We start from the raw sequence: 26,648 nt of genomic DNA, 5'->3' as shown, positions 1-26,648 counted from the left end.
CATGCAGGGCACCAAACGTTACTGGTGGCTTTCAACCTCAAATTGCTCCCTCAAGGCATCCCTAATCCTTGCAGCCCCGCGCTGGGCCCCTCTAATAGCCCTTTGGTTGTTCAAATTCAGCCTCCAGGTGTTGAATCTCCGAGTTTCATGCCTGAGTGAATCTTTCACCCTTCCCTTCACAAATATTATGGAGGGCACAGCACGCGGATATAACTGGAGGGATGCTGTCATCGGCCAAGTCCAGCTTCCCATACAGAGAGCGCCAGTGGCCCTTTAAACAGCCAAAAGCACACTCCACAGTTATTCTACACCAGCTCAGCTCAGCACTCCTTGCTGCTGTCAAGGCTCCCTGTGTAGGGTTTCATGAGCCACTTCATTAAAGGGTAAGCAGGGTCTCCAAGGATCAAAATGAACATTTCAACTTCCCCTATGGTGATCTTCTGGTCTGGGAAAAAAGTCCCAGCTTGCAGCTTCCTGAACAGACCAGTGTTCCGAAAGATGCGTTCATCATGCACCTTTCCGGGCCAGCCTGCGTTAATGTCAATGAAACGCCCATGGTGATCCACAAGCGCCTGGAGAACCATAGAGAAATACCCCTTCCGATTAACGTATTCGAAGGCTAGGTGGGCTGGTGCCAGAATTGGAATATGAGTCCCATCTATCGCCCCTCCGCAGTTAGGGAAACCCATTTGTGCAAAGCCAGCCACAATGTCATGCATGTTACCCAGAGTCATGGTTCTTCTGAGCAGGATGCAATTAATGGCCCTGGAAATTTGAATCAACACGATTCCAACGGTAGACTTTCCCACTCCAAACTGGTTAGCAACCGATCAGTAGCTCTCTGGAGTTGCCAGCTTCCAGATTGCAATAGCTATCCGTTTCTCCACTGTCAGGGCAGCTCACCGCAGGATGGGGGTGAGCTCCTTACACAGTCCCATGAAAATAGCTTTTCTCATCAGAAAGTTCTGCAGCCATTGCTCGTCATCCCAGACTTGCAGGACGATGTGATCCCATCACTCAGTGCTTGTTTCCAGAGCCCAAAAGCAGTGTTCCACGGTGGTGAGCATGTCTGTGAATGCCACAAGCAGTCTCGTCATAATTGTTACTTGAGTCAATATCATCGTCAGAGTCCTCACTGTCAGTTTGGATTTTAAGGAGTAACTTGACTGCCAAACGTGACATGCTGGCGAGACTTGTCAGCATGTTCCTCAACAGTTCAGGCTCCATTCCTGCAGACCGAAAAGGGAAGACAGAGCGCGCAGCACAAAAAACATTGAAAGATGGCGCCAAATATAGACGGAAGCAGAGGGATTTCTGGGATGCAAAGCTTTGGGACAGGGCGTTGGGGACAGGACCCAGAATGCCCCGCACCCCCACCCCCTTGCCACAGCTCCAGAATGGGAAGAGGTGCTCTGTGGGATAGCTGCCCATAATGCACCGCTCCCAATGCCGCTGCGAGTGCCACAAGTGTGGCCACGCCAGTGTGCTTGCAGCTGTCAGTGTGAACAGACTGCAGCGCTTTTCCTACTGCACTCTACGAAGGCTGGTTTAACTCAAAACACTCTACATCTGCAAGTGTAGCCATGCCCTATGACAATTCGTATGAGGGAAATCTGATGGGAGGAAGATGCACACTGGTTATTAGAACAGGTGATAGTGAATCAGGACTTGGTTTCTATTCTATGCTTTGCCATTGCTGTATGATCCTGGGCTATTCACCTAAACCAGGGGTCCCCAACCTTTTTAGGTCCAGGGACCGGTTTCATTTGCCGGACCCTCCGCAGGCGTGCCTGCGGGAGGTCCAGCTGAGCCGCGGGACGAGCGCTCCCTCCGCAGTCGTGCCTGCGGGAGGTCCGCTGCTCCCGGGGCTCAGCTGGAGCTTCCGCAGGCACGCCTGCGGGAGGTCCACCGGCTCCAGTGGAGCTTCCGCAGGCGTGCCTGCGGAAGCTCCAGCTGAGCCCCGGGAGCAGCGGACCTCCCGCAGGCACGACTGCGGAGGGAGCGCTCGTCCCGCGGCTCAGCTGGACCTCCCGCAGGCATGCCTGCGGAAGCTCCACTGGGTCGGTTCGCGGCCCGGTTTCTAAGAGGCCGCGGAACGGTAACGGGCCGCGGACCGGGGGTTGGGGACCCCTGACCTAAACCAAAAGTTTTGACTGTTGGGTGCCTCAGTTAAACACCTAAATTCATATTTAAGCAGTCACATATGCAGCTTGATTTTTGAAGGTGTTGAAATTCAACAGCCCCCACTGATTTCAAAGGGTGTCCAACACCTACACCTGTGAAAATCAAGCTACATTATTTTGGAGCTGAACCTTAGGGCATGTCTTCACTAGCAATGTTAAAGCCCTGCTGCGGAAGTGCTGCCTGGCAGCGCTTTAAGGTGGCTGTGTAGTCGCGGCTATAAAAAAAACACCTCCACGAGGGGAATAGCTCTCAGGGCTGAGAGTGCGGCTCCCAGCGCTGTTGCACCGTCTACACTGGCACTTTTTTCACACCCCTGAGTGAGAAAGTTGCAGCGCTGTTAAGTGCCTGTTTAGACAATCCCTAAGGTATCCATGTTTGGAAATGTTGGCCTTAACTTCTCTGCACCTGAGCCTGCCCACTGGGGAAAGTGCTAGTCCTGTGTATGCTGCAGTACTTTACATTTCACTTACACAAGCCTCACTCCAGCTGCCCAAAGCACTATTATAGAGACAAAGTGAGTGAGGTAATAGCTTTTATTGGACTAACTTCTGTTGGTGAGAGAGTCAAGCTTTTGAGGTTCTACAGAGCTCTTCTTCAGGTCTGGGGGGTACTCTGAGCCTCACAGCTAAAAGGTGGAACAGATTGTTTAGCACAAGCAGTTAGCACACATTCTAAGGGACCATTCAAGGTGAATTGGCCCGTTATCACCTCTGCAGTCCTAGAACAAAAAGAGGGGGTTAGTGGGTTACAGATTGTTTTAATAAGGCATAAATCCAGTATCTCTGTTCAGTCTGTGATTTTTAGTGTCTAGCAAAGTTATAAATTTAAGCTCCCAGGCTCATCTTTTGAAAATGTTGTGCAGGTTTCCTTTGAGGAGAAAGACTGATAGGTCAGACAGTGATGGCTGTATGGTTTATTACAATGCTCTGTAACCCAGTGATCCCCTGTCAAGGCTGATTCCCCACTCCGGCACTTCGAACGAAGAAGGTGGGAGCCCGCAAGGATTCTAAAAATTAATACTGGCCACTCCAGGCTTGTATTAAACTCCCATGGTTACAGCTTTTCTCTGACCTTGGATGGGTAGATGCTGCCACCACCCAAGTGCAAAAACTCCTTTGAAAACCCAGGAAGGAGCACTTGGAAACTCCTTCCTGTGGGATACCCTCAAGTCCTTTCATGCCCCCTCTCCAAGGAAGAGCTGAGAAAGAAAACAAAGGAAATCAGCTGTTGACACCAGCTAATAAAACAACATGTGCACAAACCTCTTAGGACACAAAAATTCAATCCTGTTCTTAAAAAAGGTAAATTTTATTAAAAACAAAAAGAAAGAAAATACATCTGGAAACTCAGGATATTGCTAGATTTAAAAAGAGCAAATACAAAAATTAAGAATCAAGAATAGCTTTCTTGAGGTCAAGCTTAAAGGTTACAAGCAAAACAAAAGCACCTGGGGTTAGCAGAGAGGAATCCACAAGCAATAAAGTAATAAAAGAGAGAAACCTAATTGCGTCTTCCTAGACATTTCCTGATCTACTTACATATCTGGGGTTTCAAATGAGTAGTTTCTAGGTATGATCTGATGATTTTTCATACCTGGCCCAAGCTCTTACAGCAGGGATCGGCAACCTTTGGCACACGGCCCATCAGGGAAATCCGCTGACAGGCTGGGCCGGTTTGTTTACCTGCAGCGTCCACAGGTTCGGCCGATTGTAGCTCCCACTGGCCATGGTTCGCTGTTCCAGGCCAATGAGGGTTGCGGGAAGCAGCGCGGGCTGAGGGATGTGCTGGCCGCATGCCAAAGGTTGCTGATCCCTGTCTTACAGCATAGCTGCTCTGTCCTGTCTCTCTGGGAGAACAACACAGACAAAGGGGAAGTTTTTTCCCAATTAAAAAAGTTCTAGCCTTCCCATTGGCTCTTTTGGTCAGGTGCCCACTCCCTTCCTTTTACCTATGGACTTTTTAACCCTTTATGGGTAAAGCAAGTAGAGAACAGCTACTAAGAGGAATTTTATAGTTAATTGGCTGGGTACCCATAAAAGGTGTCCATAAAAGGGAGTTCCCCCTCCCCTCCATTTATCACACCCCTTCTTTTTGTCCAACAACTGCAGAGGTGTTAGTGGGCCACTCAGCCTTGAATGGTCCCTTAGACTATGTGCTTATGCTAAACTCTCTGTTCCAACTCCCATTTAGCTGTGGCACTGGGGAGTACCTTCCTGGGACCTGAAGAGTTCTGTGGCTGTGAAAGCTTGTTTCTCTCACTAACCAAAGTTACCTCACTTAAGGCTTGTCTACATTCGCACTTTACAGCGCTGCAACTTTCTCCCTCAGGGGTGTGAAAACACCCTCCTGAGCACTGCACGTTTCAGTGTTGTAAGGTGCCAGTGCAGACAATGGCAGACAGCTGCGCTCTCAGCGCTAGTCACTATTCCCCTCGTGCAGGTGGTTTTTTATACAGCGCTGCGCGGTGACCACACAAGCTGCCACGGCAGCGTTTTAACATTGCTATTGAAGATGTGCCCTTAGGGTTGCTGACACCATTGTCCTGGAGTCTCCAGGAATTAAATCCATTAAACGGTATGTCATATGATGAAACCTCCAGGAATACGTCCAACCAGAACTGACAACCCTACCCACCTTGTCTCTCTAATATCCTTGGGCCTGACAGGGCTACCACTCCACTGCATACAAAGCCCAATTACCATTTCAGGAACAGGCCGGCTTGTTGACAAGTCTCTCGCAGAAGCTGCAGCAAGGGGGGCGGTGTGACTGGGAGAGGCGGGAAGCCCTTACCTAGCAGGCCTGCCCTGGGCACCCCTCGCTGGCTGCCCGCCCGCCCTGCCGGGGGGGAGCCCGCTCTCTGCTCCTGCAGCTCAGTGTGTGGGAGGGGGCCCGTGTGCAGCCCCGGTCTCCTCCCGGGGCGGGTTTACTGCCCAAGTCCCGGGCCTTGGCTGGGCTCGGCCTCTGCCGCCGGTCGGGAGCAGGGACAGCAAGTTCCTGCCGCACCGGGGCCACCTCTAGCGCAGGAGGCCGGCGGCGGCCGGTCCGCAGCCAAGGCGGGGTCAGGCCAGGGTGCAGCCGCTCCAGAGCCGGCATAAAACGTAGCTGCGCTTTCTTCTTCCGCGCCCCGTCCCCTCCTCCCGGGTTCCCGCGTCCCGCCTTGGGCCCGGGGAGCCGCCGCAGGTAAGGCTCGCTCTGCCCGTGGGCTGCCCTCAGCATCCGCGCTGCGAGCCGCTCCGCTTGCGCGCGCGCGTTGTCCCCTCCAGGGAGATTCCCCAGCTGCTACGTGTTCAAGCCGCTTTGGGGACCCGCTAGCCTCTGCCTCCACCAGCGGGAGCCTGCACCGCTAGCGGGACAGAGCGCTCTGGGGCATGGGAGGCTCAATTTCTTGCCAGCCCTGCACACTGTGCCAGACCGACCGGGTTAGAGATGGGGGGACCATCTTCTGACTAAAGTTTGTTGTTTGTTTTAGTCACTGTCTCCGACGCTCAGAACTGTAAGACATCTAGGAAATCTGTGAATATTTTATAGGGGGTTGCATAGTTCTCAATAGGAGGACGTTTTACTGAGGCTGAAAGTGCTTTGGCTTTGGTCAGGGACTGTCTTTTTATATATACACCTCGATATAACGTGACCCGATATAACACGAATTCGGATATAACGAGGTAAAGCAGCGCTCAGGGGGGCGGGCTGTGCACAGCCAGCGGATCAAATCAAGTTCGATATAACCGGTTTCACATGTAACAGGGTAAGATATTTTGGGCTCCCGAGGACAGTGTTACATCAGGGTAGAGGTGTATTTATACAGCACCTAGATACCTAACTGGGTCCTCTCTGCAGTTAGGCACTAATAATGAGAATAATAATAACTACATATCTCATTATTAGGGGCATATCACAGTCTTTTGCTTCCCAAAGCATTTTTGGGAGGGTAGGAAAGTACCCTGAGTTTCCAGTAGGTATGAGATTTTTTGTGCTATTATTTTGTTTTTGTTTGTTTTGGTGGGTTTTTTTTTCACCTCTGTGTGGATAAGAAGAGCATTGCTCTTGATATCTCTGGTCATTATGATTTGCAGCATGTTTTTAGATCTTTAATCTGCTATGTAAATCAGATTTTCTAAGGTGCAGATCTTGATTGCATTACTCACTTTTTTACTCAGTCCTTGCTTGAGCAAAACCTCATGGCAGTCAGTGGGAGTTTTGTCAAAGTAAAGACTGTAAAAACTGAGTAAGGACCTCACGATTTGGACCCACATGAATGTAGGGTAAATACCATCATTTATATCATTTTGTAATATTCAGATTTGGGTGCCTGAAGTTAGACATCTAGATTGGGATTCTCAAAGCAATGTAGGGGATTTAGATTCATATCTTCCATTAATTTTAGTGGAGGATAGGTGTCTAAATTCACTAGACTCCTTTGAAAAACCTCTTCTCCAATCCAAATGAGGGCTTTTATATTTAGGTAAATGAACTTTGTACACACAGGTTTGAAAGTATTGTACAGTACTACCATTTTATTATTTTCATGTTATAATCCTATGCTATTCAATTTGAAATAGCTGATTATTGATTCCCATTCCCCTTTAAACTGGTCTGGTTCTGTGTTGCTCTTATTGAGAGTTTGCTCTATGAGATTTACTCTGATCAGCATGAACTCTTGTGGTGTTACTGCATTGATTCATCAGTGCTGTCAGGATACTTTTTTAACCAGTGTTAGCAATAGTAACAGAGCATTTATAACCATTTTGACATGTCAGTATGCCAACAATGTGATATTTAGGAACTTTAATATCACAGACATTCATTGTAGTGTATTACTTCTGCCCGAAAAGTTTTCTAGTTAATATGACTAAATTCAATTACACTAGTAGGCCTTTCTAGTTAAGTTTTTTTCCCTTGACACAACACCTTCACTATAAGCAGGTGCTCACTGTAACCAGTAGTACAATCTGCACATTCAGTGCATTTAATCAATTTTGAACTTTCTTTCTACCTCACTCTAAACAGAGTTTCTTTGTATCTGAGCTGCTTACAAGTAGTTTTCAAAATATGTGTAACTCACTGGTAAATGTTTACATTAAACAGTTGTATGCCATATAACAAAGAATAGTACAGGGAAGTCATCTATTTAATATTGCAGAAGATACACAAAGGTGAATGAATAGCAAAATGAAAATATAAGGGGAATTTTGGGGTTGCAAAGCTTCAGTGAGATGCATTAATTACATTACTAATCAGCGGTGATTATACCACTAATTAGAGGCCATAGAATAGCTATGGAAAATGCTTATTTGTTTTGTTTCCTTTCTGTAACTGATTCCATTTTGTTTATTGTTTCAACATTACTGGGTATTGTGTAGCAGAACCCAAAACACCACCTATTTGATCAGCAGGTTTTTATGCTAAATAAGTCCAAGGTCACCTAAGGGAGACAAACTCTGACTATCTTAAAGCATAGTTGGCTGTGCACTGCTTGTCAATTTGTTCATGAGACTTTGTGGAGTTTTATTTTCTCAGATTCTCTACTTCTTCTTGACTTCTAGTTGGATTCTAAGACTTTCTTTTCACTTTAAAACAACCTAATTGCAGACATGTTTTGCAGGCTTAATTGTGGTTAATGCATTTTAGAATACCAGGATTCCTCATAAAAAATGAAATTCTACCAAAGCTAACATAGATTAAACATGACTCTGCTTCAGTCCATGGGCTGACATGGCTTGGGTAATAATAGTAATACTGAGCACTTCAATAGTCTTTGTCTTTCCACAGCACTTTACAAACAGTGGCCCTGATCCTGCAGTCATCTCCATATTGGCAGACCCTTTTGTCCATGCATAGTCCCACTGAAGTCAGTGGGGCTTTGTATGGGTGCAAGGGTCTGCCCACACAACAGATATAATAAGCAGCAGAATCAGTGGAGCTGCTTGTCTGCAGACTCAGACAGACAGCTCTGTTCACATTAGGAACAGTTAACATTCAGAAAGTCATCTTTACAAATACAATGGGTATCAAATTAGTATGAAATCCGGTTCTAGTTGTAGTCAATGTGAGTGGGCCTTCTTAAAGAATCAATGTTTTCATTCTGCAGGAAGAGGTAGGCCTGGCTCATAAGAGAAGATTTCCTATTGACACTGTTGAATGGATTTTGCAAAGCCTGATTAAAGTTTTTCAGCAAGCTATTTCAGCACATAAATAACTTGTATGGAGTCCCATACAAGAAGGCTTCCATGACATTACTCATTTAAGAATTACCATAAGTTCATACCCTTGTGAGAATTTACACTACTTTACTAGAAAAGAATATTTAATTTTCTGTAGCTACTTCATGCTGTTGCTGTAGATGTTAAAAAGCACTCAAATGCAACAATGATGGAGATAGTAAATAACTTGATAGAAAATAATTTTTGTTTGTGATTCCATGACCATATAGTTTGTGGTTCCATAAATAAATGAGTAAAATACAGAATCCCTGAGAATTCTCATTAAAATCAGTAAGAGTCTCTTTTATTAGCTTACAAAAAATATAAGTTAATGGCTGTATAAATGTTTAGCTAAGAGGATAATAATTTCTGTGAAGCCTTCATTGTCTAGGGATGAGGTGGTCAGAATTTATACTGTGTCTCACACACACTTTGATTTTGCATTTACTTTTTTTCAGTAAGTTTAAAATGATATAATTTATAAAATAACATGACCACCTCAAGGAGGTGAAGATTATTCTACTGTACACCATGCTAGTGTGTTAAGTACACGTGTTCTGAGTAGCTGCTGTTTTCACTGCCCCATTTTCCAATTTAGGTGTAACATAAACTATTTTAATTAATATTGTGTCACCAAAAGGGTTTGAAATGGCCAATTGAATTCTACCAAGATAGAGTCTTTTGATGAAAACATACCTTTATTGATTGTAGAAGAAGAAAATCATTCTTAAAATGAAATCCACAGAAAAATCATATCCCTCAGAGAAAATTTCTGAGTGGCAGGCTGAGATTAACATCATAAAATTGAATTTGTGCTGCAAACCTTTGATGTAATCAGCAGCTGGGAGATGGTGTTGCCCTTACTGTGCTCCTTCTGATTGTGGTGAATTACTGTGTGGAATGAAATAAGTGTTTCTTGTGTCACTCGTTCAAGAAATACAAACAAGGTATTACTAGGTGGTTCTTGCTAGTTAAAATGGGTTGTATTGATTCCGGGTCCCAGTCTCTTGCTCCTTTGGACTGCAGAGGCAGTACATTCATATCCCAGGGATGAGCTGTATGTCACTCAACAGTGACTCCTCTGGCCGATTAAGGAGTAGCATTGACAAGTCCCAAGAGGAATCCCATTAAGTTTTCAGATAGAAGTGTAGTGGCAGCCAGGCTGGGCCTGAAGGAGGAATATGAAGGGAGGAGGCCTTTTGAAGCAGAACTGAATAATATATGTAAGATCCTTAGGGTCCTGGCAGGAATATAGAGGAACATTAGGAGTGAGGATGTGGGGTCAATATGTTCAGGGTTGGAATAATTAACCCAACACACCCTACCCTGATGACTAGAGTTTACTAAACAAGGAAAACATACTTATGCCTTCATACACCCTTAGGCCATGTCCCCTCCACTTAAAGGAACCATTCAGTTGTTCACTCTCCACTGTGTATTGTATAGGAATGTAGGACTGGAAGAGACCTCTTGGGTCATTGAGTCCAGGCCCCTACTAATGCAGACAAACCTCTCATATAATCCCATTCATGAACTTATCAAACTCCATTACAAAACTAGCTAGGCTGTTTGCCCCAACTACTTCTATAGGGAGGCTGTTACAGAACCTCCCTCCTCTGATGGTTAAAAATTTTCTAGTTTTTAACCAGAATTTATTCATATCCAGGTTATACCCATTTGTTTTTGTACCAACATTGTTCTCTAGTTTAAATAGCTCTTCTCCTTCCCAGGTGTGTTCCCAGTCCTTATATGTGTACAGAGAGCAATCATAACCCCTCTCAGCCTATTCTAGTCTCCTCTCGTAAGATAGGCTCTCCATTCCCTTGATCATCCTGCTAGCCCTTCTTTGCACCGGTTATAGTTTGAATAAATCTTTCTTGAACATGAGTAACTAGAATTGTACACAGTATTCCATTAGGGTTTTATCAGCATCTCATACACTGGCATTAGTAGTTCCCTATCTTTACTGGAAATGCATCACCAGATACATCTAAGGATGGCATTTGCCTTTTTTCATGATCACATAACATTGATGGCTCAGAGTCATCCTGTGATTGCCTAAAACACTCTGGTCTTTCTCCTCTGTTTTTCTGACAGATGCGTCCCTAGCTTAAATGTTTACAATATTACAAACATTGCCAATATTTGACAATATATTGTCAATCAACTTCCTATTTAATAACTTAAAAAATATAATTTAATACATCTCTCTTGCTTTTGTTATAATTTTTGTCTTTTTCTGTTTTTAAACAACATTTTTTCTTTATTATCATGGTTCTCTTTTCCTATCTTGTCATTTCCTCTTGTCCTTTTCTTGTTCACCCCTTATTTCTTTCTCTTTTTCAACATTGTGTTTCCTACCTCCTCCCCTATAACTTATATATCTCTATTCTACTTTCACTTCTCTATCAAATATCTGTCAATACCATATTTCTTTTTTTCTAATTTATCCCCTCCATTGCTCCCACCTGCATACAAGTCCATGCACCCACCCACCACTCCCCAAGCAGTGACAGAGTGCAGTTAACCTGTGCTTCTAAGTTTCATGACTGCAAACAGGGTTCTGAATGACAACTGAGATGAACAGCAAAGCTATTAGCAGCCACAGCAGCAGAATTGGAGCTATGTGTCTGGAGACTTAGAAAGACAGCAATATATTCTACAGCTGGTTTACATTTGGCAAGTTATGTAATGGTTAAGGCAAGATTTTTTTTTTTTTATGCCTCTCACAGGGAATTTCTTACTTGCTACAGACAGTGAATGAATGGAATTTTAAAGCCCTGGGAATGATTATATTATATTCTTTGAAAAGTCTGTTAATTACCACCAACACTTATTTCCTTAAGGATGATGTGTGTTACTGTTATAATGTGTAAGGAGCTTGTGGGGGTTGTGTGAGTACTGTACTCTGGGACTGTAGGCTGCAGGTCAAAATATACATTTATTGAAAGTAACTAATTTTATTTATTAAAGATAAACAAAACTGTTGACCGGACCATTGGTTTTTTTTTAACATAAGCGGTAAAACACAGGTGTCAGGAAAACAAAGCCAAAGAAGGGAACAGAAACATGGAAATAAAATAGGTTCTTGGTTACAGCAGTCTTACAAAACTGTCATGAATATTTACCAGCCTGTGCCTAAAATGTACTACCTTGATCAGGAAGCTCATGAAAAAAACTAATGATATTTACTCACCTATCAAAAATATATTAGCCTCGCTGGGTAAGTATAATTTTGCAAGCCTGAGAGGAAGCAGACATGCTGTTGCTCTTAATCAGTTCAACCCACTTAGCCCATCTTTCCTCAGATAGTTTGATTGTTGACCTAATAAAAGCAGTAAGTCTTTCACATCTCAATTCTTTTATTGTTGATCACACGTCTGTAGTATGCATTTGTTTTTGCACCCGTGGTGATGAAATGTATTTGCTGACTGCAATTAATTAGTTTCTGAAAGATCTGGCATTTATTAATATGAATGCCTTTCTTAAGATATTTTAACAACAAATAAAGTGTATGTGTAATCCAAGAATATGAAGTTCTACCAAAGATAAAATAATTACAAATGTAAAGCCACAAAGATTTTTTTCTGGTAGATGGTAGATTGACGGTATTACCTGCAGAGTTCTCTTTGAAGTTTTTTATACACTATATAAATTTCTACGTGAGGAACTTTTATTCACATGTTGTATGATGGTCTGTAACTCCTGAGTGAGGCATCTGTCAGAATCAATTTTTCATTTCACCAACTTGTTGAGGCAGCAATTCCTGGAGACGGGGATTCGTCATTCAGAGGATGATACATATGAGAAACGGTGGGCTGTGATGTCTATGTTCACAATTAGGAGGATCATTTATTCTTTATCACTAAATGACGTAATGCTCTTTGAAGGATTCCAAAGAGGAGTGTTTCTTTGAGGAAACTCAATACAAAGGTTAACTGGGGGGAGTTGTTATTGACTTCAAAAGGGTGTAGGCTTAGTTTTTACATTTCATATCTCACTACATGTTTTTAGGTTTTCTCCTTAGCATCTGAACATCTCATGGACACTAACAAATCTATCCTCAGACCTCCCCTTTGAGCCAGGGGAGTGCTGTTATTCTAATTTTAGAAATAGAAAACTGAAGCACAGAGATGTGTGACTTGCCTAGCAAGTCTGTTGTCCACAAATTCTTTCCTTATGGCAGGGACCAAAGGGGTAAGGGAAGAGGTGGGCTATGGTTGGCTTACCTTATGGATCCTGGGGTTCTACAGAGAAAGTAAGCTCCAGTCCCATGTGGGAACTACCTCTAGTCTACATGGTGTGACTCAGCCTTCTCCTCTTTGCTCAGTGTTGAGACTTCCTGGTCATTCCCACCACTCCTGTGCGGGTATTCCCCATCCATAAAGAGAAAACAATCAGGAAAAGGAGTCCTGAACTGATTTCTATTTGAAATCCATACCAGGACAGCATGGCCCACCTGCTGTCTGGTTCCTCAGAGCCCCTACCCTAGCTTCCAATGGTCTTGCTCAGCCTGCATAAGAGGAGCCTTCGGTTTTTAATTACAGTTTAGATTCTGTACAAATGATCCAGAATTGCAAAAGTAAAATTGCTGAAATCCTCTAAATTACATGATCTGTACTTTACTCATAACACAGTTTTTTCAGGCTAATAATGTTCTGTGTTGCACTTCTGTAGAATACACTGTTGCTAAGGTCTCCCTAGAACCAGGAACCAGCAAGGGAGGCAAGACAAGGAGGGGAAGCTCTGGCTTGTAGCTTGGTGTAAGATGGCGAGATGGCCATTTGAGAGGAGACTTCAGGGCAGTGTAATCATGATGGTCCATTGGGAGGACAAAAGAAGGAGTTTATTAGGCTGTGGACAGGGAGCAGGATGGGGGAAGGAAATGGTTCACCTAAGGGAGTAACAGGAGCCAATTTTTTTCTTGACACCCATAGACTTCTCATCAAGAGAGCTTTGGAGGGTTAAGATTCTTATCTTTGAGAATTGTATAATGGCCTCTAGTTCTCAGATAATCTGTTCTTGTGCTTGGGGCAGTATTGTAAAGGTGTCTTTGCATCTGGAAGCCTGTGCAGGCGGTCAGACTAAATGATCACAATGGTCCCTTCTGACCTTAAAGTCTATGAGTCTGGTCCTGGCCTAGGAGGTAGCATTTGTCAGCCATTCCATAAGGCTCATTTCAGAATTTCCAGGCTCTTTCACATACTTGCTGGCCTCAGGGCTACTCTGACATACACTCTGCTTCTCATTGATCCTAGTGAGGCCTAGGAGAAACTGAATAGCTTATGTGCAGTGGGCTCTGGCCTGCTTCCCTACACACTTTCATCTGTTCCTGCCACTTGCCTTAGTTCTGGAAGACAGATTGGTGCATAGCCCCTTTGGTATCTCTGCACTGCTGAGGAGGCTCCATGTTCAGGCAATATTCTCAGAGGGCCATTTCCATACCCAGTAAGTCCTCTTATGCTGCAAGAGTGGCAGAAAAGGGCCCTAGTATAACTAAGAAGCAGGCCCAAATGTCTTGAATGATAGAAAACTTGTATAGCTTTTTAATACCTTGTAATCATATTTTCTATATTTTGCTGTTAACGGCATCTGCTAACATGGTGTTGGTACATGAGTATTTTGAATTTCTTCACTGAATATTTGAACTTCAGGGTTTTGCCAGCACCTTGTTGCAATATTAAGATGCATATTGTACTTCCCCAAACAACTAAAATTTTGTTTCTTCTCGATTCCTTGTACATTTTTGTTCAAAGTTTAAAGTATTTGTTATGGATCTGAGCTGAGTCTCTTCCTAGCATTGCAAAGAAGCTTAACTGAAAGTCAGGTTATGGGTTAATACCAAGAATCAGACATGCTTGAGTGGACAGAGCTGGTGGAATTTAACACGTGCTGATAAGCTACATGTAGCCCAGATATGCCTCTGGCGGTATTTGACTTTGTGGAAACAGATGATACCTTTAAAAGGTATACTCTGATAAAAATCTGTTGATAAAATATAAGAAATTTTGCTCTAGGTGCATCCTCATAACAAAATAGCTTTGATAAAGCTAAATGCTGTCAGACAAAGTGTGTATGTGTACACAGTATTTCTAAAAACTCACAAAAGCAACACATTCTAACAGGATAACTGTTATGCAAAATGGAAAGTCTTCTATAGCTCTGTGTTTCATGAATCAGATGAACTTGATCTCAAAAAGACATTAGACCAGCAGAGGAAAAATAACTGCTAAAGAATATTACATTAATTCTGTGCCTTCTATGGATCTTTTATACTTAGAGAGGCTACAATACAAAAAGACAAGTACAAAATATCTTCATAAAATCTAAGACTTAACCTACTCTCCTTTCTAATTGTAATATTTTTTCTTCTGCAATAGTTTGGCAATAAACTGTGGATGGTTCTTCATCCATAGCAGCCTGTTCACAACATGAAAAAAATGTATAAATACAGTAAATCTGTTTACTACCAGTCTATTCTAGAGACTTGTGTTACAATTTTAGCTGGTTTTGACACTCTTTTGTTACTCTTGACTTGTTTAGTATCAAATCCAATATCCTGGTATAAATACTGGTTCTGATTCGCCGCTTCCTTGTGCCAGTGTAATCATTTATAACTGTGCAAAGTGAGTGCAAACTAGTGCAAATCATCATAAAAAGGAAGCAAAACACAAAGTGCAAGGTCCAGGAGGAGAAGTCCCACTATATTTAGATAGTAGGGACACTTTTTAAATCCTCAGATCCAAAATTTGACCTACTCTAAAATTGTTAAATTAGTAGCTACCATTTTTATAGGACCTACAGAAACACTGAACTCCTCCTGTTTGCTTTGCTGTTACAGAATATTCCTAGTTAAGCCGATATGATGTTTACTTTGTAGCAGAAATGAAAGAAAAAGGAAAACTTCAGTGATTGCTAAGTGGATAAGGACAAAATGGATAGGAAAAATATTTTATATAAGTTCACAGAGAATTAAAAATAAAGTTTTAGAAGTCAAATTCTAAATTTTAAGTGTCCTTTTAAGGTTCTAGCACGAGCAACGAAATAATGATAGGATAGATAATCAACTTAATGTTAAAACGTGTGTTCCTGTGCAAAAAACCCCTTACGATTAAAGGTGCAAAATCCAGGACTCAAGCACTTCTTTGCTCCCCCTTTCAACAATCATTTCACATGATATGACCAGGAGAAGACATATGTGTAGGGCAGAGATTTACTACCTAGAAGAATCATAACAATGGGAAATATTTGAAGATCTGTGTTTTTTAGACAAGTTAGGCAGTGTACCAAACCATATTCAGATGTCTGTATTATTTATTTTGAAGACAAAGGGAGTTTTGCAGTTGACATTACTGGGAGCACTCCAGACTTGCATTAAACATTTTTTAGAGCACAGTAACCTGAACAACAAAAAGTATGGTGAAAAAGTCATTACGTGAATATTAGATACCAGTTGTTCCTCAAGCTTTTTGACCCATGAAAGCTATACAAGGAAAGAATTAGGCCAGCAAGTTGAGCCAGCACAAGGTAAAAAACCCAAACCCAAACAAAGGGATTTAAAGCACAGTTCTAGAACTCAAACCCTCCCCATACAGAAAATCTCAAGAGAGTGGTTATGGGGAAAGCTGCTTGGACAACCATGGCTTGAGTACTCTTTTCATTTTTGGAAATGTCATCATATTAATCTAAATTAAATTAATTGTATTTATTGCAGTGGTCTTAAACCCATATTGTTCCCAAAATATTCTTAATCTTTTCTAACTAGGTAGCAGTAATGAGAAATTAGTAGTGTAATTGCAACAGTAACCAGTCATCGTTCAGTTACCTGACTCTCAAAATCTCAATTTATGCTCCTTGAACAAAAACAATGAGTTCTTGTGACACCTTAGAGACTAACAAATTTATTTGGGCATAAGCTTCTAAGGTGTCGCAAGGACTCCTCGTTGTTTTTGCTGATACAGACTAACATGGCTACCACTCTGAAACCTGGCACCTTGAACAGTATCATGTGATCACCCCTTTGAAATGTTTGGGATTATATTTTCCATATTTTGTGTTACATCAGGCCTACACAACATGCGGCCCGCATGGGCTCACTGTGCGGCCCGCGGGGGGGGTGAGTAGGCAAGCGGCAGGTGAGGGAGGGGGGCTGAAGAGGCGGGTGGGCAGTGGCGGGGGCTGAGGAGGCGAGCGGATGGGCAGTGATGGGGGGTGAGTAGGCGAGCCGGGGGGGGGGGGGGGGGAGGCTGAGGAGGCCAGCAAGGAGTCAGTGGCTGACCTGTTCTCCTGATCTGGTCTGGCTCCCATCCCCTCTTCAAGGGTTGCAGCTGTCTGGAGGTGCTGCCTTCCACGCCTTCCTCAGGCACACCTCATTCATTCAACAGGGCAATTGATTACAAAGTTGGGGGAAAATCTTATTGTTTCGGTGGGGCAGCACTGGGGAAGGAGGGTTTGTTTCTGCAGGGTGGCCAGTGCTGGGGGGGCACTGGGGGGGGTGTTATGTTTCAGGGGGGGCTTGGCGGCGCTGGGGGGGGGGGTCGGTGGGGCCGGGAGGGTTCGGCCTCAGCTGTTTTCTTTGGAGTAATATGGCCCTCGCCGCTTTACAAGTTGTGCAGGCCTGTGTTACATATAACTATTTTACCCTCTTTTTATTTTCAGGTTTTGTACACTATGAGGACCTCAGTGCCGGCTGTGGCACTGTGGGGGAAAAGAGCACCCTCTCACAGCATCACTGCCATAATGATTACAGATGACCAGCAGACTATTGTTACAGGAAGTCAAGAGGGGCAAATATGTCTTTGGACTCTCTCATCAGAATTAAAGGTTTGTGACCACTGTGGTGTTGTCTGTCAAATAACCTGGTTGGAGTTTCACCTTTTATTATTAATAGACTATATATAACTCAGTTGCGATTAGTGTAAAAGATAATGTGTGGGGGTCTTTTTGTTGGAGAAAATGAAGTAACTAACATAATAAATGTGAAAATAAAATGTAAATCTCATGGGAGCAGCCAGTTCTTTGCACGCCTCATTGAGTGTTCCGTGGACAATTAGTGAGCCATGGACCACAATTTGAGATCCAGTACAGCAGATGATGGCAGTTAATAAATCTGTATAATTATGATGGGTCCTGTTCTGGAGAGTTCTTCTTTAAAATCAGTGGAAAAGTGTGGTCCTCTAGTTCCAGAGAAGCTACCCATTATAGAAATGTTGTTGATAGGAATAAAAGAACTAAGAGAAATGGAAAGCCTTACATTCCCCAAGGTAACAAATGAACTGTTTCAGGAAAGATGGACCAAGTGGGATGAAGTATAAAATATATCAGTGATGTAATTTCGTAGCAAAAGTATGTTTATTTACTGTAACCCATCATTTGTATGGCTTTGATTCTGCTGTGTTCTCAGGCATGGTCTTGCTTCTTCTTCGTTTGGGCTCAAGCATGCCATTTAGAAACAGACATAGGTTGGGAAGTGTTGCGAAGTTGCACCTTGCCAGTAGGAGTTAAGGCAGATTTCCTCCCACAGCTTGCAGGTATGCAGAGGGAGCATGCCTTTTTTTAAGTCATGTTAGCTCAAATGAGTTAATTGGCATCTTAACGGGACTTTTCAATAACGTTAAGCTAACACGGCTTCAAACCATGTTTGCTGGCATTTACTGGGGCTTTCCAATAAGCTAAGCTAACTTAATTGAAAAATATACTCTTTTTTTTTTTTCCCCATCAAAATATAGATCCTTTTGGATTTAGTGAAGCCTATTGCTTAAGTGCTTTGCTGGATCAGATCCCTAGTGCGCTCAGCCACTTCTGCTATCTGGTGTGTAGTGGGTGGCAGGGCTGGGGCTGTCCTATTCTCTGACTCTTTAGGAGCATCTTGCACACCAGAAGCCACTCAAAATGGGCAGTCTTTATACCACAGTGGTCACAGGGTCTGCAGTTGTGCCTTGCTGTGTGCAGGGGTGCAAAATGCAAGTGCAGCTTACACACTTCTCTGCTTGTGCTTCCTTGGAGCTGGTGGGCACAATCTGGCCTTATGTAGGAATACAATGTGTGCTGTCTACCAGTCAGTAATAAAATTAATAATGAAGGTGTTTCTTAATTTTGGATTACTTGATGATTTATACAAAAAAGTACTGTTTTAGTTAAAAGTGACAGAGTCCTGTAGCACCTTATAGACTAACATGTCGCTTTTTACAGATCCAGACTAACACGGCTACCCCTCTGATGTTTTAGTTAAGTGAAATAACTGCATTGCTCTCCTAGATTTCATCTAAAGAAATTCTCTTTGGTCATACTGCTTCAGTAACATGCTTGGCGAAAGCAAGAGACTTTGAGAAACAACCATATGTGGTTAGTGCAACTGAAAATGGGTAGGTAACTATGAGTTTTCAATTACTTTTTGAATCTTAAACAATGTGGCAAGGCTTAAGAACAAATTTTGCATTTGGCAACAGACTTTCAATCCATTTCCCCCATGACATGGGAAGGTACAGTGGTCACTTAGTATAGTAAAGTTATTCTATAGGATTCATCTTCAAAGAGGGTCTCTGCTTCTACCATGCCGAACTATCAGCTGGCCCACACACAACATGGAGATGGGAAGCCCATCCCTTGGAATGCAGAGAGGGCTGGCGGGTCCAGAGAATCAATGTGATACCAGGAGCCCATTCCCAAGAGAATGCATTGTCAGGGGGCTGGAAGACCCTATGCCAACCAGGAGCACAGAGCTGTGGGAGGGCATTGGCAGGACCAGAAAACTCTTTAGCATCATACTGACTCTCAAAGGAATGAGGCTATGAGAGAGGTTGATGTGCCCAGGCCATGTAACAGGGTTGGCTGTCTCTCAAGCATCTGCTCATGGCTCGGCAGCACCCCGCTGTGATGGGTTCCCCAGGGTGCAGCCTGAGACTGTGGGTCCGCTGTGCCCCTGTGAACTCTGTCCAGCCTGGGCTGTCTCTCAAAATGCCTTGCTAGTTGGAGTCTTCAGAGTGTCCTTGTTGCTTGCAGTGTAGGTGGGGGAAGGAAAAAGGGGCTGCTGTGTCTGTTTTATACCCTCAGTCCTATGTGCTTGGGGAACACAAGTCCAGGTATGTCTGGGGGCATTGCTGAGTCTCCAGGCAAGGTTGAGCAATTCCCCTGGTGTGGTCTCATGTAGGTGAGTCATTGAATTGTAGCTCCTTTGCTGGACAATGTGGTGTTTAACACTGTGCCCGGGTGTTGGTTACTTTCCTTGCTCTTGCCTCTGGGGAGCTACTATCTGGCTGATTCCCCAATTTACAGCATGTTTTAGTGACAACCATACAACACAATTCTCATAACTTTATATGCACTAAAGATATACATATATAGATAGAACAGTGGGTTTCAGCAGTTCATACCTTTCCCCTGATACCTCACCTGGAATGTTTTATATGCAAGATCACAATTAAATATAATGAGGAATATGGGGGTTACAGGACTCTCCCCCAAGGTATAGAATGTCACAACTGCCTCAATTTCCCTTATCTCAAAGGGCTTATCAATAACTCACCATCACAGTCCAACAGTAATTAAAATATTCCCCGTCTGAGGTACAACTTAATAAGTCCTCACTAAATAAAGGACCCTCAAAGTCCCAACCCCAGTTCAATGTTTCTCTCCTGTTGAGTCAGAAGTCCCTACTCCTCCATCCTGAAGTTGGGTTCAGGTCCTTTACTCCTTGCAGGAGTCAGCCTTGCTCCCTGCAGCTGCTTCCTCAAACCAGCTACAGGTTTCCAGGCTTCTGTCCTGCCTAATCCTCCTACCTAGAGTGTTACCAGCTTGCATTCAAGCTCCCTTAGCGGCTGCTCCAGGAATCCTTCCCTTCCTCTCTCATAAACCGAGGTCTAGCCTGAGTTAATCCCATGACTTCATTACCTCATTCATTATTACCCACCTGGGGAGGGGAGCTGATCTGGGCACAGGTGGGCTGAGGTCCCATTTCCGATTAAAGGGGCCAGCCACCTTGTAACTCCACTCTATGCTTGCTGGATTCCCAGCCCTGTTCTAGAGGGGGCTGCTGCTGAAGAAATCATCTCCCTGCTTTCTGCCTTGGTTAAATGAGATAGTGGTAAAGAGAAGTTTGATAGCTAGGTGAAGGAAAGAGGCTGGAGACCTACAAAATTAACTTTGTATTATTCCCCCTACACTCCCAAAGTTAATCCTGGCCATTGTACTGAAAGTGAGGTCAACTTTCATCTTAATTCTGACCTTCCATTTTTCTGGCCCTAATCTATACAGTGCTAAGTGGGAAAAGTATTCTATTGCTTAAATACTATATACATGTAAAAATTGACTTAGAAAAAGACTAAAAGCTTTCTCATATGTATGTGTTATTTGGAGAAATAATGAAAGATCACTACTGGCTGGATTGTATTGTGTATCTGGGATATGTATAGATAAGGACAAATGATCTTCAGAACCCTTTAAATGTTCACTCCACAAAACCACTGACAACTTCTTTGGTGCACTATATAAGGCCAAAAACAAGGAGGAAGCCTTATGGTACCTTAAAGCAGTGGTCTCCAAAGTGGGGTGCATGCACCCCAGGAGTGCGCAAGAGGATCCTTGGGGGTGCGTGGCAGGAGGAGCGTTGTTTTTTTTTCCTTCAGCAAAAATGGTAGAGCCGGTGTGGTAGAGGGTGCATGCTCAAAATTTTTTTACTGATCGGGGTGCACGATCAAAAAAGTTTGGAGACTAACAAATTTATTTGGGCATAAGCTTTTGTGGGCTAGAACACACTTCATCAGATGCATGAAGTGAAAAATACAGGAGCGAGTATAAATACATGAAAGATTGGGGGTTGCTTTACCAAGTGTGAGGTCAATTGATTTATCTCTTTAGACTGACCTCACACTTGGTAAAGCAACCCCTGCCCCTGTATTTTTCACTTCATGCATCTGATGAAGTGGGTTCTAGCCCACGAAAGCTTTTGCCCAAATAAATTTGTTAGCCTCTACGGTGCCACAAGGACTCCTTGTTGTTTTTACTGATACAGACTAACACGGCTACCACGCTGATATAAGGGCAAGACATTCACCATTGAACTCTGGAAGGTTGCAATATGAAGTTGTGATGATTACAAATAGGATGCCTTGTCTTCAGCAGAGGCAAGCTTTGTCAGATTGTGTACTCTGGGCTGTGGATCAGTCCTTTTATGACTTTCAAGTTTCTGTCTTCTTGGATTGTGGTTAAGAACATTGCATGGAAAAAGATCAAGTTTCCCTCTAATTCCATTTAAAAATGTCAGGGCCTTTCCTCTTTTCTGTTGCTGACATTCCTTAGAAAAATGCATAATGGGCAATTCTGAGTGTCCTTTTTTGTGTGGAAATGTTGAATTTATTCCGTTAAGATTTATATTTCCACCTGCATGTATCCACTGATGTGGACAGTATTGGTCAGAGAAAAAAGGCATCATGATACAGTATTTATAAGGTGTTATTCTCCACCTACTCGTAGGAAGGGAACAAACTCTTATCGTTTCAAAGCAACATGCAGAAAATATGAACATGTGGGTGAAATTCTGATCTCATTTACAGCAGTGTAGATATCCAAAGCTGAAGTCAGTGGAGTTACCCCTCATTTACACCAGAGTAAATGAGAGAAGAATTTGGCCACCAGGCAATGATTATTAGAAAGCATTCTGTTTAGCTAACTTCCTGTAACATACCACAAGCAGATTTTATTTACTGTGTACACAGTGGTAAATAAACACTGAATAATAATTTTGGATTAGCCAATTATATGAAATTAACAGTATCAGTTGAAGTTTAAATCTCTAAATTGTTTTTCTGATATATTAATAAAGAGATTTTATTTTTCCAATGTGAATCTAATATATTCTCTTCCAGACAACACTGTGAAACAATTATTTTCTGAATAGCATAACGTTTGGTTAAATTGCTGCAAGAATAATGGTTACCATTTATTTAACTCAATCTGTAGATTTTTTTTTTAACATGATCCACAAAGATGTAGAAGCATCTAACTTCCATTCAAATCAATGGAAGTTAAGAGCCTAAATACCTTTGTGGAACTGGCCCATAGCTGCCAAGCTCCGACAACTTGACATACCTCATAGGGGTTTTACTTGCCAGTAAACTTGATTGAACAACTACTAGACATTAGTTCCAAAGCATGTTGAATATGGTTTAAGTAAAGTACATTGGCTAACATACAAAAATATTTGAAAGCTTGTTCTCAAAATATTAACCTTTGATTTTTATTACTGATTAGGTAATATATATATGAAATGCTGTATTCTATTGATGAAATAGACTTCAGATACAGCCTCATGGTGGCACTGTTTATTCTTAACAGAAAATGATAGCTTATCTCAAGAACTAAAGTCTGCTGCTGTGGAAGATGTATTATTCTTTTCAAAATGTGTAGTTTAAGTTCAGTGAAATGAATCATTTTCAGGAGGATGTAGTTCCAGCGAATGATAGTTATGGTGACACATTGATGAGCCATAATGGCAGTATACCTACAATTTGTTGTAGGCCAGACTTGGCCTTAAAGTAGGGTTTGCTGCAAGGCAGCAGGGTGTAATTACCAAAACAAAAAGAAACAGATACTGTATGTCATCCCTTGCTAATGACCACAACATTTTCTTACCCAGTAATCTGTAACAAAAAGCCACAAAAGTACATTGGCAGTACTAAAGAAAAACTTGGTGGCACAAAATTATTCCAGCCAATTGAGTGGAAATGATAGACAGTAATATGAAGTTATCTTTGGCAGGGAGATGTGTGTTTGGAATGTCACTAGTGGACAGTGCATTGAGAACGCAAACCTTCCTTATAGGCATACAGCAATCTGTGTAAGTATAGAAACTTTTCATTGAATATTTCAGTGCTTTACAATGTGAGTTGCACATTATTTATTATTATTATTATTTTATTTATTATATCTCTGATTTTGGGGAAATATGTGTGAAAATTGTTTATGAATGTGACATACTTTATAAGGAAGAAAACCGAGAGAGCAAAAAACTTGTTGCAGTGTATGTAGCATCTTACCATTTATTATTTATTCCTGTTTCATTTTCCATCTGGGAAATGAACTAAAAAAATTTCCGCTTTGTGTTTCACCTCTATTTCTCAGACAAATAGAAGCATTTCTTTTTCAGCCACTAATGTTTCTAGAAAGTAATATCCATATATTTATTGATTGTGACATTTGAGCTTCAGGTATTGATGCACAGTAAGGCCATTTCTTGTGGTTTTTGTTTTGGCCTTCAGGAGGGCAACATGGAAAATGTTAGTTTAAGGTCGTCTGTCTTGAAAATGGGTAAATGCAAACTCTATGGCCAAACAGTTTGTAAGACAGTTTGCTAGTGATCTTACTTTTAAACCTATATAAATTAGTTGGAGGGTTTTGATTGCCTAGCTGCTAACCTCCAGGAAAGTATTAGATCCTCTTTCCAAAAATACACTTTCATTCATGACAGAGCTCAATAGAACACTTATTTTTAGATGTCAAATTGCTTTAAATCTTTCTTCAGTCAATTCCCTTTCAAGTCTCTGCTTTGAAGTATTATCCAGGTACTTGCTAAGTACCTGAATGAGGGGTGTGTGTGAAATATGTATGTATATGATTTAGGAGTGGCTCTGATTCAGAGAGCTGCTGGTTTATTTCTGGATGTGTTCATGAAAGAATTGCTCAGGGCCCCTAAGTTAATTAAAATGCTGTTTTTCTTGAGTGTGGAAGTCTAGTTTGCAAGTGCTGAAAGTCTGAGAACTTTTTAGAGCTTTCATGAGATTCCCAAGCTACAGGAAAATTTAAATATTTCAAAGCTTGTAGAGGTAATACTGTTTCCATGCAACTTTTTTAGTTTTGCTTGGTTGACTTAAGCATAAATGTCAATGATAGTTTTAAAATGACCTTGTTTCTTTAACTTGTTAATTAACAATTAAATGCACTTTTATAGTTTTATCAACAGACTTGGGGCCTGTATGCCATATTGTAATGAAAATCCCTCCTCAACAATTCATATTATCATACATATATAACAGCAATAATGTTGGAACAGTGGGTCCAATATGTTTTGCTGTGAGGTATGGCTCAATTAGATGTAAAGAGTTAAGGAGCTGGAGAACTATTAAAAAGAGGTAGAGATGTGGGCTAGCCTGTTGGTTTAATACCAGTCCATTGTGCTATTATAGGAGATCAGAGGTAGAGTCCTTATACCTTGCTCTCAATGCCAGGTAGCTTGGGAGGGCAGGAGAAACAACATACTAATCTTCAGGAAAGACTAACACCCCTCACTAGGAGGTATGTGGAGACATTGAAAAGATGATAAAAGGAGAAAATGGGTATCTAAGAGGAAAATTGGAAAAAAAAAAAGGTAGGACAAGAATCATCATTCTTAAAAGAACTGCCTTCAAAAGTGAGTACTACCTGGTATTACTGCTCCAGAAGTACTGATTGCTGCTAGTAGTTGTGAGAGTATTCCTACCTACATGAGGTTACTCTGAGATGGGTGCAGACCCATGCCAATTTTGATGGTATCAGCACATGAAAAATGTGGCTTGATTGCTAATTAACATTTCACAAATCTAGTTTTGTAGGTTCCTTCTGTACTTATGTATGCCTCAGCAGAAAATGGCAGATGTCAGGACACTGCAAACTGAACATTTGCCATTTTAAATGAAACTTGAACACAAGGAGCAACAGGCCTATTAATCATTTGTGGTTAAGTAAATGTGAGATCTTCTCTTCCTAGAGGGCTGACTGTCCAAATCTGCCAGTTAAAAGCTGCTTTTTTAAAAATAGCAGTAGCTACAAATGGTTGAACGCATTTGTTGCTGTGTTTCTATGGAGCCAAAGTAACGTTTCCAGTTATGATAACATTTCCAGATATGCATTCTTTGTGGTGTGTAGATGTGTATATCTTTTTCTATTTTGTTAGTTATGTAACTCTTTATAATTTTCAGATATTATTTAGTTAACTGTAACAAAAGGGAGTAAGTTTCCTAAACTAAAAGTATAGATAGCTAAGCAACAATGAATAAAAAAGTATAATTCAGCAGTATATTTTCATGCTAGTACATGATCACTCAATTTATTTTGACAACTTTATTTATTTAGATTCTATCTGAAGCAACAGTCCCAGGCCCTAGGCATTTTTACAACATTTACACATACAATTACAAATAAAAATCACACAAAATCCAAATGTACATGCATGCCATAATAATACTTGCCCCAAATAACACCCACATTAGCTACTCTGCATCCACCACCAAATAGCCAGTACTACCTTCAGACACCTAAAAAACCAAAAATTGCTGAATACTGACAAATTTGGCCTCCTTTTAAACAAGTGAATTCCGTAGTTGAAAATCCCTCCTGGAAAATAACCTACCGTCAGCCCTCTTTTTCAAATGGGTGGGTTTTAGGTTAGAGCACCTTCAGAATGGCAGCAATGTCTAATGGATGGGGAGAGATGAGATCTCTCAGTTGAACAAATCCCAAACCCACTTAGGGTTTTATAGGGTAAAATTAACCCCTTTAACTCCACCAGAAATTTAATAGTTAGCCAGTATAGATTATGGAGCTCTGGTGTGATGTGGTGTCTGCGTGAGGCCTCCGCAATAAGTATTCCTTTGCATTAATTTCATTTTACCATCATGCATTTCAGAATGTTAGTGTCATGAGATGAAACAAGGAGCTTTATTTTCTGTTTGTTCAGAATTATATGCAGGTATTAATTGGCTCACCTGTATGATTCTGATGCAGTTTAAAAATATGTTTTAATGTGTTTAAAATACTTTTTGTTAATTAAAAATTTAAAAAATGGTGTGTATGAAAGCCAGAAATAATATCCAAGTGAACTTGTATAGTTCTCTCTGTTAACCTTTTCTTGCTTAATTCCATTTGGACAGTATTACCATTGCTCCTTCCGAATGACAGGAGATGGCTGGCTTCTGTGTTGTGGACAATATCAAGATGTTCTCATTATTGATGCTAAGACTTTGGCTGTTCTTCACACTTTAATATCTTTTCAGTCTTCTGACTGGATCAGTTGCATGTGCATTGTTCACTCCACAAGGATTCAAGGTACATATAGTAGTGACATGCAGAAATTAGCATTTAAGCCAGCCAGTCATGTCTTGTTTTTATATAGAGCAGCAAATGCCTAAAGATTCTTTCTATACCATATTTTAATTATAGTTAGTTAAATATATTGTTATGTTTCACAAATATGTTCAGGATGTAAAATACTTCAATATCGATATTTCAAGATAT

At 41.7% G+C, this 26,648-nt stretch overlaps 1 protein-coding gene across 1 annotated transcript in view; it reads left to right on the top strand.

Moving 5' to 3' along the window:
* The first annotated feature begins 4,897 nt into the window (after positions 1 to 4,897).
* Positions 4,898 to 26,648, top strand: part of WDR72 (WD repeat domain 72) — a 189,647-nt gene continuing 167,896 nt past the window's right edge. Inside the window, exons 1-5 of the mRNA XM_044980416.1 lie at positions 4,898 to 5,364; positions 17,043 to 17,207; positions 18,642 to 18,748; positions 23,139 to 23,217; positions 26,285 to 26,459. Of these exons, the coding sequence (XP_044836351.1) occupies positions 17,055 to 17,207; positions 18,642 to 18,748; positions 23,139 to 23,217; positions 26,285 to 26,459 (514 nt within the window). The 5' untranslated portion in view covers positions 4,898 to 5,364; positions 17,043 to 17,054. The remainder of the gene's footprint in view (positions 5,365 to 17,042; positions 17,208 to 18,641; positions 18,749 to 23,138; positions 23,218 to 26,284; positions 26,460 to 26,648) is intronic.

The sequence above is a fragment of the Mauremys mutica genome, chromosome 11 (genome assembly GCF_020497125.1).
Source record: "Mauremys mutica isolate MM-2020 ecotype Southern chromosome 11, ASM2049712v1, whole genome shotgun sequence".
In the NCBI taxonomy this organism is placed as follows: domain Eukaryota; kingdom Metazoa; phylum Chordata; order Testudines; family Geoemydidae; genus Mauremys; species Mauremys mutica.
The sequence above is the reverse complement of the archived record's forward strand: the minus strand, read 5'-3'. Positions and strand labels throughout refer to the sequence as shown.